Here is a 14,183-nt window from a genome sequence, read left to right as displayed (position 1 = left end):
GACTGAAGAGATTGGATTTTTCCTCTGAATTACCATGGTCTTCTGACATCACACCAAAGAGCAACACAGTCCTCTCTTTAGAACAGACTCTTCTGCTTGAACATCAGCTTCAGTAGCTGGTTGCCCAGTTGAATTTTCTGTTGCCTCAGTGATGGAAAATGGATATATTGATGCCATTTTAAAATAAGATTTAAAATGACTCTGTATGTGAGCTTGTAGTGTGAATGGTATCACTGTGCTTTCTGTATATTTTCAAATACTGAATTGAGTCACTGAAGAATAGGAGTTAGTTAAGGAATCATGTGTCAATGGAGCTGGGCACCTGAATTATTAAAGTAGTATCTGTTTACAGGAGTATTACATGGTGTGTACACATCACTCTTGCTAAGATGAAATACAAGCAAATGGCCATCAAGGCACATAGGAGAGCAAAGTCAGGAATGTAGCTAAGCCAACATTACTCTGTACTGATGGGCTATGGACTCAGTTGATGACTTTTTTTCCTCTCAGAGTGCAATTGAATCCTTGTTTGGAGCTTCCATGACTGGGATTGCTTATTCCTTGTTTGCGGGACAGGCTCTCACCATCCTGGGAAGTACTGGACCAGTGCTTGTGTTTGAAAAGATTTTGTTCAAATTCTGCAAGTAAGACATTTGTTTTTCTGAAAACTCTAACCAGATTTAGTGATTATGCTGCCAGGATTAAATGTCAGGGTTCTACTCAGTACAGACAGGCAATATCATTTTGGATTGTAAGAAACCTGAAAGGAGACCATCATTTGGTCTGTTGTCCTGCCCCCGGGTAGCACCATACCCAAAATAGCAGATCTCCTATTGTTAAAGAGCTTGATTAATATTCCTCAGCCATTATTGAAGTCCTGACTTTTTATCTTTAAAAAGACTTTCCCTAGCTAATTCAAACTTCTCCATTTCCATTGTGAGTCAGTTTTTAATTTGGCCTAATATCCTCCCCCTGCTGTTTGTTTGTTGTTTTTTTTTTTTTTTTTTTTTGCTATTGATAGTGGGGCACAAGAGTGCTCTGGTTTCCCAAATTTTCCTATACAATCTTTTCTTTTTTCCTTTTATATTTCAAGTAGCAGCTCATGGGACTATGGCCAGCCCCTTTTTTTCTTAACTGCAAGAATAAGATCATAATTACATTAGGTAGTAATGGCAGGAATGTATATGAGACAATTTCTTTTTTCAGTTTTCGTATCCTTGCCCATATCCTGTGAGGCAAATCTGTATCATAACTGTGCCAGAGCACTATTTAGAAGCAAAATACAATCAGAATTAGGGATAAACTGGGTTCCAGTGCTCGTTTAGATGAAATGAATTAACCACATTTCTGACTCCTTGTCTCTTAATGCCATCCATCCATGCGTTCTGATGAACTTTGGTCTTGTTTCAGAGACTATGCTCTTTCATACCTCTCCCTGCGAGCTTGTATTGGACTGTGGACCGCTTTCCTGTGTATTGTCCTTGTGGCAACTGATGCCAGTTCCCTTGTCTGCTACATTACCCGTTTCACTGAAGAAGCATTTGCCTCCCTAATTTGCATTATTTTCATCTATGAAGCAATAGAAAAACTGATTCACCTGGCAGAGACCTACCCCATCCACATGCACAGCCAGCTGGACCACCTTAGCCTCTATTAGTAAGTGTGCTTTCTGCTTATTTTTAAAAATTGAGCAAAGGGCCTGAGTTTAATTGCTGATGTAGAGTGCTAGGCAGTGCTTACAGCTTCTGGTCAAGAAGTGTCTTGCCCTTTGGGAAACGGATCTCAGATACAGACAAGGAGTATTGGAGAGCTGCCAGAGGAGAACAATCAAAAGTGTTGACAGAGAAGATCGACTAGAAGTGAAACATGGAGGGGACTCAAGAAATGCTTTCCAGACCATGTCTTTTGGTTCTAGGCACTGAAACAAAAATGGGCTGCAAATGTAGCAGGGAGAATTTGAGTTAGTTATGGGGAGGAACTACTTTTTGCAAGGACTTTGTGAGCCTCTGGACTATGTTATCAAGTGAGAGAATGGACTCTGTCCTTTGTTGAAATGAAGGACTCTCTTTCTCTGAAAGTATGTACAGGCAACTCTTAGGAATTATTAGGTGAAGATATATTAATCATTCCTTTCAGATCCAGAAGTGTCTCACACTGTATCATAAAGATCCAGGAGCCTACTTACTTCCTAGATTTCAACTCAAGAGATTATGATTTCTTTATGTGTTCAATATGGTTTGGATCACTTGGAAAAGAAACATGGTACCTGGCTGTGTTTTCAACCATCTAGGACACTCTGGTCCTATAAACATTTCTTCTCTGGAATAGTATTCTCCAAATTATGACTAAAGATCCTCTTCCCTTAGCTCTGTACATCAAGTTCTGGCTGTACAGTTCTGATGTGGAGGATCTGGTTGTGAAACGAACAACTTCAGTCTGAAACTGTCTCAGAAGAGAGAGTACACTTTCTGGAGGCATCTGCGGACCAGCGACAGATACACTTTCATCTATTCTAGTTATTCACTCATTAACCTTTTAAAAATCAGAATTAATAAAAAATTTATTAGAACTTTACTTTACTAGAAAGTAACAATGATTAGGGAGTATCATCTTCAAAGCCTAGTGAATTGGCTCCTATTGGCATTAGAGTTCTCATTTCTGTAAGGTTGATTCTTTGACCTCTTTTTATCATTATTTTCTTTGTTTAACAAATATTTATTGAGCACCTATTATGTACCAAGCACTGTTTTAGGCCTTGGAAACACAGTGGCAAACATGGCAAAGGATCTGTCTTTATGAGGCTTATATCTGAGAAGACAGGCAAAGTGACCAGCCCCGGATTGAGTAGACTTTGGTTCCAGAAACAAATTCTTTGTTAATAAAGCTCAAGATGATATTTTTTTTAGTCGCATTCTACTGTTATTTCATATGGTGCTGATGTGAAGCTAGAACTCCTTAACTCTTTAAATGATTTTATGTTAATATGTATGTAATTGATTTTTTTAAAAATAGATTTTATTTTTTAAAGCAGTTTTAGGTTCACAGCAAAGTTGAACAACAAGTACAGAGAGTTAGCATATACCCCCTACCCCAGCACGCACACAGTCTCCCCCAATATCAATATCCCACACCAGAGTGGTAAGTTTGTTACATCAGTGAACCTACACAGACACATCATTGCCACCCAAAGTCCATAGATTACATTAGAGTTGACTCTTGGTGTTGTTGTACATTCTATGGATTTTGATAAATGTATAATGACATGTATCCTCCATTATAATATCATACAGAATACTTTCACTTCCTTAAAAATCTCCTGTGCTCTGCCAGTTGCTCTCTCCCTACCCCCAACTCCTAACAACCACTGACCTTTTTATGTCCTTATAGTTTTGAATTTTCCAGAATATCATAGTTGGAATCATACAGTACGTAGCCTTTTCAGATTGGCTTCTTTCACTTTGTAATATGCATTTAAGGTCCTCTGTTTTTTCATGGCTTGGTGGTTCATTTCTTCTTAGTACTGAATAATATTCCATTGTCTGGATGTACCACAGTTTAATTATTTGGAATTGATTTTTTTAAACCTAAGTATAGGGCTTTATAGCTTTCCCTATTACTTTTCATTTTGTCAATTTCTTCCTATTATTCTAACCTGTCGAGAGCTTTTTGAATTTTAATTCAGTCATGCCGTATCTTAGAAGGCATGCTTATTAAATTCACAGACCATACAAAGTTAGTGGGGTTGGCTGTGTCAGTTGACCATATTGGGAGCCAGGTCAGGCATGAAGCATGCTGGGACTGGGAGGCAACATGGTGGCCAATGGCACAGGTGTGGTCTGGTCTGGTCTGGTTTGGCTGGAGTAGGAGGCCTGGGGAAGCTAATGGAGTTTCTAGGTCTGGCTCTACCATGAGCGGCCAGGGAATGGCCAAGGTAGTGGGATATTACCAAAGATAACTCAGTGTCAGAAAGTGCTTACATCACGATTCCAGGAGACTCTGACTTTTAGAACAAGAGCATGACGAAGGGTATAGAGAATAAGATATTCAGGCTTGGAAGAAGTTATTGAGAAGTAAGTGGGATATCGAGACCTCCTTGCTATGTAGACTAAATTTCATAGCAAGAGCCTAAGAGATAGAAATCAGGCAAAAACAAAAACAAAAACAAAACAAAAACAAAAAACAAAACAACCAATCAAGACTCATTCTGGGCACATCAGATGCCAAATGTGGTTATCAGCACAGTTTAATCCAAGACCCATGGGCTGATTTGAGTCAAACTTTTGTAATGACCGACTGAAAAATTAGAGTGTGATGGGGCCTACAGAGGGGCCTCAACTCCTCAGGTCTGAAGTATGCAAAGAAGCAGCAAGGCAGCTCCTGACAGCCTTTAAACCAGTTGTTCTAAAAACATTTAACTGAGTATTTGGCTGTTTTCCTCAGGAATCTTCTTAATTTTTCCCCTCAGCTGCAGGTGTACTCTCCCAGAGAATCCAAACAATCACACCCTCCAGTACTGGAAGGACCACAACATCGTGACAGCAGAAGTCCACTGGGCTAACCTGACTGTCAGTGTAAGTCTGGGAGCTGCCAGATGTCCTAGCATTGTGACCACAGGTTTAGGAGGGACTTCTAAGTGAAAGGGAGGAGTAGCCCTTTGGCCAAACTCTGGCATTTACCGAAATAAAGCTTTTTAAAAAACAATTCTTACTCACTTTCTTTTATCCTTTCAGAATTTTTCTTGTATGTTAAGGGAGAAGATTACCCTTCTCTTTTCTCCCCCCTACATCCTACCCAGTGACCCTGCACTAAGGATAGGTGGGGATGAAACCATGCAGGACAGGGGTCAGATCCAGACATGTAGGGTTGAAGAATGTTCAAGTTTGGAGGTCCTCTGTGATAAGAAAAATATAAGTTGCCAGGGTCCTTCCAGAGCCTTGGAAGTAGTATTGTTCAGAACAGTTCTATGTCTTAGGACCATAAGTAACCACCCTACTTGAAAGTGGCCTGTGCAAGAGAGCACCCCGCAACTGCATAAAGGTCAAGGGGATGCTGCTTGCAGCCTCTGCTCCCAACAACCATGGGATGACAATGAGTGGTGGACTCAGTAGGAAACAGCTATTTATTTGGTTGTGTCTGCCTTTCATCACCCAGAATGCTTATTCCTCCAGGAATGCCAGGAGATGCATGGAGAGTTCATGGGATCTGCGTGCGGCCATCATGGACCCTACACTCCTGATGTCCTCTTTTGGTCCTGTATTCTCTTTTTCACCACCTTCATCCTCTCAAGCACCTTAAAGACGTTTAAGACGAGCCGTTATTTCCCAACCAGAGTAGGTAGCATGTTCATGCATTTCTTTCGCGTTAGAATCAAATATAACAGAACCTTTTCTCAGCCTTCATGCTGCTTATGGGGTTGATTGGCCAGGTGGAGAACTCCAGATGTCTTGATGAGCCACACTGGCATTCTCTCCTAGTGTCTGGCAGCCTCTTTCATAGATCTGTGGTTGGGAATGAAGGGTTAATACTTAAAACCTTTTTGGTTTACAAGTGCCAGTTAAGGTTAAGGTGGTAGTGATTGTTTTTTAAGTTATTAAGTCTTATTTCCAGAATGCTGTTACATTTCATTTCCAGAATTCTGAGACACTTAACACACAATAGCTACAGCTGGCTCCTGAATACAGTAAATTGTCATTGTGACCTTGGATACTTTAGGGGACCCAGAAATCTTCTCCCAGGGATGGCTTTTTTAATAGCTTATGAAATCACTGGCGACACTGACTGCAGCAACCAGCATGCTCCTGACTTAGTTTGTATGACTGTTTGAAACCTCAGCAACCTTTCCATGATGCAGATAGCATTGTTTGTATTATGAGCAAGGCTTTTGCCAGTTTTGGCAGGGCAAGATTAGAGGCTGAGTGTGGAGTAGCTACATGGGCCATTTCTTTGAAAGGGAACTTGAGAAGGTGGAGAATGGCTACTGGGACCTCATCACAGAAAGTTAACACTGAAAAGAATAAGTGCATGAATTATTTACATCCTTCAGTCACATGGAAACATCTATAATATATGACCATTACATTTGCCATATCAAAAATATAAAAGGAAGGTGGGTGATCTACAGTGACCACAAAGTTTGTGCCACAGAAGGGCCCCCTGAAGGCCTGGGTTACATGTACTTTTACCACAGTATACCAAGCTAAACCTCAAACATACGAATCAGTGAGAAGAAGCCACATACCTTTTTAATTTGCCAAAAAGTTAGAACAGCCAGATATGAAGAAATAAATTGTGTATTTGTAGTTTATTTAAAGAATACACTCATGCTGGGCATGGTGGCTCACACCTGTAATCCCAGCACTTTGGGAGGCCCAGGCGGGTGGATCATCTGAGGTCAGGAGTTTGAGACCAGCCTGGCCAACATGCTGAAACCCATCTCTACTAAAAAAACAAAAGTTAGTTGGGCATGGTAGCACATGCCTGTAATCCCAGCTACTCGGGAGGCTGAGGCATGAGAATCAATTGAACCCAGAAGGTGGAGGTTGTAGTGAGCTGTGATTGCACCACTGCACTCCAGCCTGGGCGACAGAGTGAGACTCTGTCTCAAAAATAAAAAAGTTAAAAAAAAAAAGAGCACAGTCATTTGATGCCTTCTGATATAGAACTGAGAAGAAATTCATATTAGTGATGATACACTATTGTAGATAGTTTTAATAAATGTTTAAGGAGAAGATAATATAAAAAAGGGTGTTCATTTTGCTGGCGAGAGATCTACCATCAGTACATCAAAAATGGGGATGTGCTCCCAGTCCTCTATTGGGGGATAGGTGCTAGTGGCCTTCAGAGAAACCTATTTATGTGGCCAGTGGTGTGGCCTTACCTGCAGTAAATAAAAAACCTTCTTGGTGTTTCATATAGAAAATCAGCTGTTGGGCGGGGCATTATTTACGGCATTTTTTTTCATTGCACACAATAATTTCTGACCTATACATGTATAATACAGCATTTTCTTGTTTTTCTTTTTCTTTTCGTTTCTTTTTTTTTTAATCTGAGATGGAGTCTTGCTATGTTCCCCAGGCTGGAGTGCGATGGTATAATCTTGGCTCACCACAACCTCCCCCTCCCGGGTTCAAGTGATTCTTCTGCCTCAGCCTCCAAAGTAGCTGGGATTGCAGGCACTTACCATGCCTGGCTAATTTTGTATTTTTAGTAGAGACGGGGTTTCTCCATGTTGGTTAGGCTGGTCTCAAACTCCCAACCTCAGGTGATCCGCCTGCCTCAGCCTCCCAAAGTGCTGGGATTATAGGGGTGAGCCACCATGCCCAACCAATACAGCATTTTCTATAAAATATATTTTTAATTTAAATCATACAAAAATTCATAATATGATTTTGTGAATGTGTGTGAAAGTGTGAGACCTTTACATTTCACTACAAAACCTGTGATGGTTTGGTTTTTAAAGGCTAAACGGTTGGTATTAAGCAAGTAAATATTTTAATGAAACTATAACTCAGGAACAGTTTAAAATATTAGTTTCCCACTTAGATTTCAAGGCATAAAAAGGGCTGAGTTTATCCCTTTAAGTGCTGTCAAGAATTCACTTGGGTTTGTGATATTTGGTGGTACAATGCCAAATGCCCACAGCAGCATTATATTGTACTTTGCCAAAGGTAGACAGAGGAATTCTCTATTTCTCAGCAGTCATTTCCCCAAAAAGTATAATGTTTATTTTTAGTTAAAATAGTCTTGTTTTACCATACCACATTATGACTCCCTGGAAGTTATCATGTGAAGTTCCCCAAATTAGTATTTTCTCATCTCTGAGCTCTTTGCCTGACTCCATTTCTACATTTTTCAGGGGCCAGAGGCTCATCTCTGCCATTTTTCCATGTATCGCCTCCTGATTTGACTTCACTGATTATCTGCTGTGACTAGCAGTGTTATTTTGGATACTTTAAGAATTTCAGATGTGGCCAGGCATGGTGGCTTACATCTGTAATCCCAGCATTTTAAGGGAGGCCGAGGTAGGTGGATCACCGGAGGTCAGGAGTTTGAGACCAGCCTGGCTAACATGGCAAAACGCTTTCTCTACTAAAAATACAAAAATTAGCTGGGCATGGGCCGGGCGCAGTGGCTCACGCCTGTAATCCCAGAACTTGGGAGGCCAAGGTGGGCAGATCACGAGGTCAGGAGATCGAGACCATCCTGGCTAACATGGTGAAACCCTGTCTCTACTAAAAATACAAAAAATTAGCTGGGTATGGTGGCGGGCGCCTGTAGTCCCAGCTACTCGGGAGGCTGAGGCAGGAGAATGGCATGAACCTGAGAGGCGGAGGTTGCAGTGAGCCAAGATCGTGCCACTGCACTCCAGCCTGGGCGACAGAGCGAGACTCTGTCTCAAAAAAAAAAAAATTAGCTGGGCATGCTGGCAGGTGCCTGTAATCCCATCTACTTTGGAGGCTGAGGCAGGAGAATCACTTGAACTCGGGAGGTGGAGGTTACAGTGAGCCGAGATCACTCTACTGCACTCCAGCCTGGGCAACAGAGCGAGACTCCATCTTAAAAAAAAAAAATTTCAGACGCAAAGAAACTTTATATGATATTATAAAAGACAATCCTTTCCATTTTGGTTTATTTCAGTATTTTAGTTGCAACCTGGGATTAAATTGGAGTTTCAAATGTGATGAAAAGTAGAACGATAACGTTCTGTAATTTTCCTACTGCTCTGCACCAAATTCCAGAGTCTTTGGAGTTTGTATTTCAAATTATTCAGTCGAATGAAACAGGATTTATTGCTGTCTGCTTAACATATATTTGTTTGGTTGAAAGGATTTTTTCAGAAACTGTAGGAAAATGAAGCAGAATCAACTGGGTGAAATATAGCACAAACATTGGATTAGGATGTGGTGAATTGTGAACAATCAGGATTCTGGTTGTGACTGGGGCCCCTGTCTCATAGGAGCTTAATACCATGTGAGCCAGGGACGCAGTGTCCAAGGCCCATGGCCTGGAGACCTGGATGCTGGCTGTGGACCTTGGGCAAGTCCCTCATCTTCCCTGTGCCTCACCTCATCTGCACAATGATGTGATGACACCTGCCGTCTCTTTCCAATTATGCTTCAAGGACACAGTGAGATTTGATATGATGACCCAAGAGTAGAAGGTGGTGTGCCATGGTGTGTCCTAGTTTAGCATGCTCCCTGCCTTCTCTTCTCTGACATTTTATTCAATTTGGAAACAGATGGGATTGGCAGGAGGGGAGCTCATGGTGTAGTAATACTCTACTAAAGTGTGCCTATTGGTATTACCTTCTAATGTTGAGTTGGATTTCCTAAAGCAGCCCACTTTGTTACTGAAGTTGCTGACTCCTGTGGAAATCCGCATACTAAGCAGCCTTACAAAATCCAGTCCCCATAGAATAATGACTCCACACAGGCGTCAAAAATGGATTGTCTTCAATTATGTTACAAAGCAAACGCCTTTTTGGGGGATGGAGGATGATTGGGTGTTTGGATTGAAATGTAGACAAAGGGGCTGGGTGCGGTGGCTCATGGCTATAATCCCAGCACTTTGGGAGGCCAAGGTGGGTGGATTGCTTGAAGCCAGGAGTTCCAGACCAGTCTGGCCAACATGGTGAAACCCCATCTCTACTAAAAATACAAAAATTAGCTGGGCGTGGTGGTGCATGACTGTAATCCCCGCTACTGGGTTGAGGCACGAGAATTGCTTGAGCCCAGGAGGTGGAGGTTGCAGTGAGCTGAGATCGTGCCACTGCATTCCAGCCTAGGCGACAGAGTGACACTTGGTCTCAAAAAAAAAAAAAAAAAAAAGTGGACAAATATAGCTAGCAAGTGTATTTTGAGCAAAATACATATTTTATAATAAAATTTTATAAATAAACTTTGTAAAATCAATGGTATAAAATCAATATTTAAGATTATAGGCTATATGTTACTTAATTTCATTAAATAGAAAAAGAAATTCAGCCCTTCTGATGCCTAAACATATTGTAAGAAAGTGTACTATGGCTGCCCTTTTTTCTGTCTCACGAAACAGAGGGCTGTTTCTACAAGGCCAAGTTTTGTATAAATGGAATTTTTTTTTTTTTTTTTTTCAGATGGAGTCTTGCTCTGTCGCCTGGCTGGAGTGCGGTGGTGTGATCTTGGCTCACTGCAACCTCCGCCTCCTCCCGAGTAGCTGGGACTACAGGCACGCACCACCACAGCCAGCTAATTTTTGTATTTTTAGTAGAGACGGGGTTTCCCCATGTTGGCCAGGATGGTCTCAATCTCTTGACCTCGTGATCTGCTTGCCTCGGCCTCCCAAAATGCTGGGATTACAAGCATGAGCCTGGCCAAGTGCTATTCTTTATTTCAGATTGAGAGTTGGGAAAAACTGGAGCAAATAATGGATTTCTTTCTTGCTTAAAAATGTATTTATATGTATATCTTATTATATACAAGGCAGATTTCCCTGGAATACAAGTCTAGAATGTACTGCTTAATTTTACACATGTGTGCAGACAATATTATCTGTGAGTGAAAAGTGGAATAATACGTAGATTGGGTCAACTGATTATCAGCTTGTTAGGAGTCCTCTGTGTGAGACATGGTGGTATAATTGTGAAGTTCTCACTGTATGTGGATGTTCATGTGAAAGATAGTACTTTCTTCCCGTAAATATCTTTTGATTTCCATTTGTATGGAATCCCAATGAATGTATCTTTGGAAAACATAATGTGTCAAAATTTGTATTTTGTTCATTGATCTAAATGCCCGTGTAACTAATCAGAAATCCAATTTGGCTCAGATTGGGAATTTTCTTTTAAAGGAAAAAAAATTACAGAAAAGACTACTGGAAGAATCATGTTCAAATGACATTTCACATCAATGTTTCTTCAATATTTTGGAGTTGACTTGGTTGTTTTCTCCTACCTACAATAGAATGTGCCTGCTGTTTCTCTGTCGCTCACTTTGGGCTTGCAGGAAGTACAACGGGAATAGCCTGAGCTTCTTGCTCCCTGTATAATTTACTCACTTTACCTGAACTGCCTTACCTGCAGTTCATAGTGAGAACACCTGGGCTTGTAACCTGCCTCCACTTTTAAGTGTGATAGGGCCAAGTTGCTTTACCTCTCTGGGCATTTTTCTTTAAAACGAATGGGTTAAACTAGATGAGCTCAGAAGTCCCTTCCTGCCCTAACATTCTCTTCTATTTTTATTTTCCTGTGGTTACTACTATTAGGGTCAGACATGTGAAATGTGAGGGACCATTTAGAGATTTAGATGTTATATTTTTGGATTATTACAGAGTATACACCCAAGTTTAGGACCTGTGTCATTTTTAGTGTCCCCACCCCGTTTCTATTTCTGTTCCATTTGTGTTTACTTTCTTTGTAATCATCTCATTTTTTTTCCACTCTTGAAACTCACAACTTTCCAGCCCATGAGCAACTTTGCTACCATCCCCCTCAAAAACAAATCTATTTAAAACACCCTCCTAGAAAAGCCTCTGAACCACCTTCAGCTAAATCTGTAACGTTTATAGAATATTTTAAAATCTTAATTCAGCTAGAGTTATGATCCCCAAACAAGTGCTGACGAAGCTATCACAGAAATGATGTCTTTTTCACCTTGTAGGTATCGTTGTTGCTAAATCACATCAGTACAGGCCTTCTGTGGGGAGACAGCAGGGGGCAGGGGCAGGACTAGGGGATGGGAGTAGATAAAACTGTGATTCTATCCTTTACTTTAGGTAAAAAATCCTAGGTTATGAAACAAGGTTCTGGGCCAAGCACAGTGGCTCAGGCCTGTAATCCCAGCACTTTGGGAAGTTGAGGCGGGCAGATCGCTTGAGCCCAGGAATTTGAGACCAGCCTGGGCAACATGGCAAAACCCTATCTCTACAAAGTATATATATATAAAAAAATTAGCCAGGCGTGGTGGTGTGTGATAGTAGTCCCAGCTACTCAGGAAGGCTGAGGTGGAAGGATCACTTGAGGCCAGGGAGGTCAAAGCTGTAGTGAGCTGTGATGATGTTACTGCACTCCAGCCTGGGCAACAGAGTGACACCTGCTCAAAAACAAAACAAAACCAAAAAAAAACAAAGTTCTCTACTCTTAAGTTGGTATATAAGATGACCTGCACAATGTCACAGAGATTTCCCACTCAGTAAATCACTCTGAAAGAGTTTGCTTAAGATTCTGTAGATTTGCAGTATTTAATGTGGATAGTCAATAGCTACATGTGGCAAATGGCCACTTGAAATTTGGCTTGCCAAATTGAGACTGTACTGTACACATAAAATATATACCAGATCTTGAAGGATTGGTACCAGAAAAGAATATAAAATGTTTCATCAATATTTTATATTGATTACATACTGAAATGACAATATTTTAGATATATCGATTAAATAAAATAATAATTTGATAAATATAATTATTTCACTTATTTTTATATTTTTTATGTGGCTACTAAAAAATTTAAAATTAGACATAGGGGTAACGTACTTCTTTGTTTTTTGAGACAGAGTCTCACTCTGTCGCCCAGGCTGAGTACAGTGGCACAATCTCGGCTCACTCCAACCTCCACCTCCTTGGGTTCAAGTGATTCTCCTGCCTCAACCTCCTGTGTAGCTGGGATTACAAGTGTGCACCGCCATGTCTAGCTAATTTTTCTATTTTTAGTAGTGACAGAGTTTCACCGTGTTGGCCAGGCTGGTCTCGAATTCCTGACCTCAAGTGATCCACCCACGTCAGCCTCCCAAAGTGCTGGGATTACAGGCGTGAGCCACCGTGCCTGGCCTGGCTAATGTAATTCTATTGGACATGCTACTCTACACTTAACATGGTTTGGGGTAGGCAGTGAAATACCATAGGTAGAAAAGGTAATTCAGTGAAGCATCCAAATAGACAGAAACAACGCAAATATTTTTGCTGGAGTCAGGAGCACTATGTGGCACAGAACACCTCCCAGAAAGCAGAAAATTTTTCTGCCTGAAAACCAATGTGTATGTAAGACCCCAAGTAAAAAACAAAAGCAAATGAGCCCCAAACTGTCTTCCCTCAGCTTTGCCTGGGAGCTGCTATCTTTGCACTTATTTTTCTAGCATCAGGATATTAGCCACATGAGGGAGCCAAGCATATTTGTCTCATTTTAGGCATCATTCTTTTGTGGTTCCCCCCACCCCAGGTATTGTTGAGTCTGTCCAAAGCTGGGTGAAATACCACGCAAGTCTTGCTTCCCTCAGTGTGCTGCTTCTCTCGGCCTTGGAGGAGGCTGAGCCTGTTGCCGGTACCCACCAGCCCAGTAGGTTTTGATGCTGCCTCCTGAAAGAGATTGTATTTGTTTCGTTTTGCACTAGTCACAGTTGTTGTTTAAACTACATCAAATCCGGGGGGAGAATATTTGCCTGTGATGGAAAGAGAGATAGATGAGTTATTGCTTCAAGTGTTTTAAAATAAAAGCTATTCTCACACAAAAAAAAAAGAAAGAAAAAGAAAAGAAAGGGAGCTCAAATCAGGAGGAAATGGTGGTTTTTCCTGTAAGTGAGGTTTCAGCCAGGCACATTTTCTTTTTCTTTTTTTCTTTTTTCTTTTTTTTTTTAAGTCAGTAATGGTTTATTAAATGGTTGTATCACATCTGGAAAACATTCAAAACATTTATTCAGCATACTTCCTGTTCATATTTTAGAAGATGTAAAGCAATGAAATTTGCTCTAAATAAATGGCATTTTTTTTGCCATTATTTGGCATCTTGCCAGGTTACTTTTTACATCCAAGTTCAAGTGATATTTTGTTCTCAAAATAAAATAATTTTCAAGGTTTGGAAGTATAATGCGAAAATTTTAACAGGGATTCTTTTTTTTTAATTATACTTTAAGTTCTAGGGTACATGTGCACAATGTGCAGGTTTGTTACATATGTATACATGTGCCATGTTGGTGTGCTGCACCCATTACCTCATCATTTACATTAGGTATATCTCCTAATGTTATCCCTCCCTGCTCCCCCCACCCCACAACAGGCCCCGATGTGTGATGTTCCCCATCCTGTGTCCAAGTGTTCTCATTGTTCAGTTCCCACCTATGAGTGAGAACATGCAGTGTTTGGTTTTCTGTCCTTGCGATAGTTTGCTCAGAGTGATGGTTTCCAGCTTCATTCATGTCCCTACAAAGGACATGAA

At 40.8% G+C, this 14,183-nt stretch overlaps 1 protein-coding gene across 3 annotated transcripts in view; it reads left to right on the top strand.

Annotated features, from left to right (window-relative positions):
* The window catches only part of SLC4A8 (solute carrier family 4 member 8), a 121,812-nt gene that overhangs the window by 77,407 nt on the left and 30,222 nt on the right, over positions 1 to 14,183 (top strand). For 2 of the 3 annotated variants that reach the window (XM_063593058.1, XM_003810796.4), the window contains exons 13-16: positions 511 to 644; positions 1,411 to 1,656; positions 4,466 to 4,571; positions 5,169 to 5,330. In XM_063593058.1, the coding sequence (XP_063449128.1) occupies positions 511 to 644; positions 1,411 to 1,656; positions 4,466 to 4,571; positions 5,169 to 5,330 (648 nt within the window). Of the gene's footprint in view, positions 1 to 510; positions 645 to 1,410; positions 1,657 to 4,465; positions 4,572 to 5,168; positions 5,331 to 10,114; positions 12,458 to 14,183 lie in introns of those variants that run through there. The other variant, XM_034935824.4, reaches the window with a different exon arrangement.

Source organism: Pan paniscus, chromosome 10 (assembly GCF_029289425.2).
Source record: "Pan paniscus chromosome 10, NHGRI_mPanPan1-v2.0_pri, whole genome shotgun sequence".
In the NCBI taxonomy this organism is placed as follows: Eukaryota; Metazoa; Chordata; class Mammalia; order Primates; family Hominidae; genus Pan; species Pan paniscus.
Note: the sequence above shows the minus strand (reverse complement) of the source record. Positions and strands in the feature narration are given on the sequence as shown.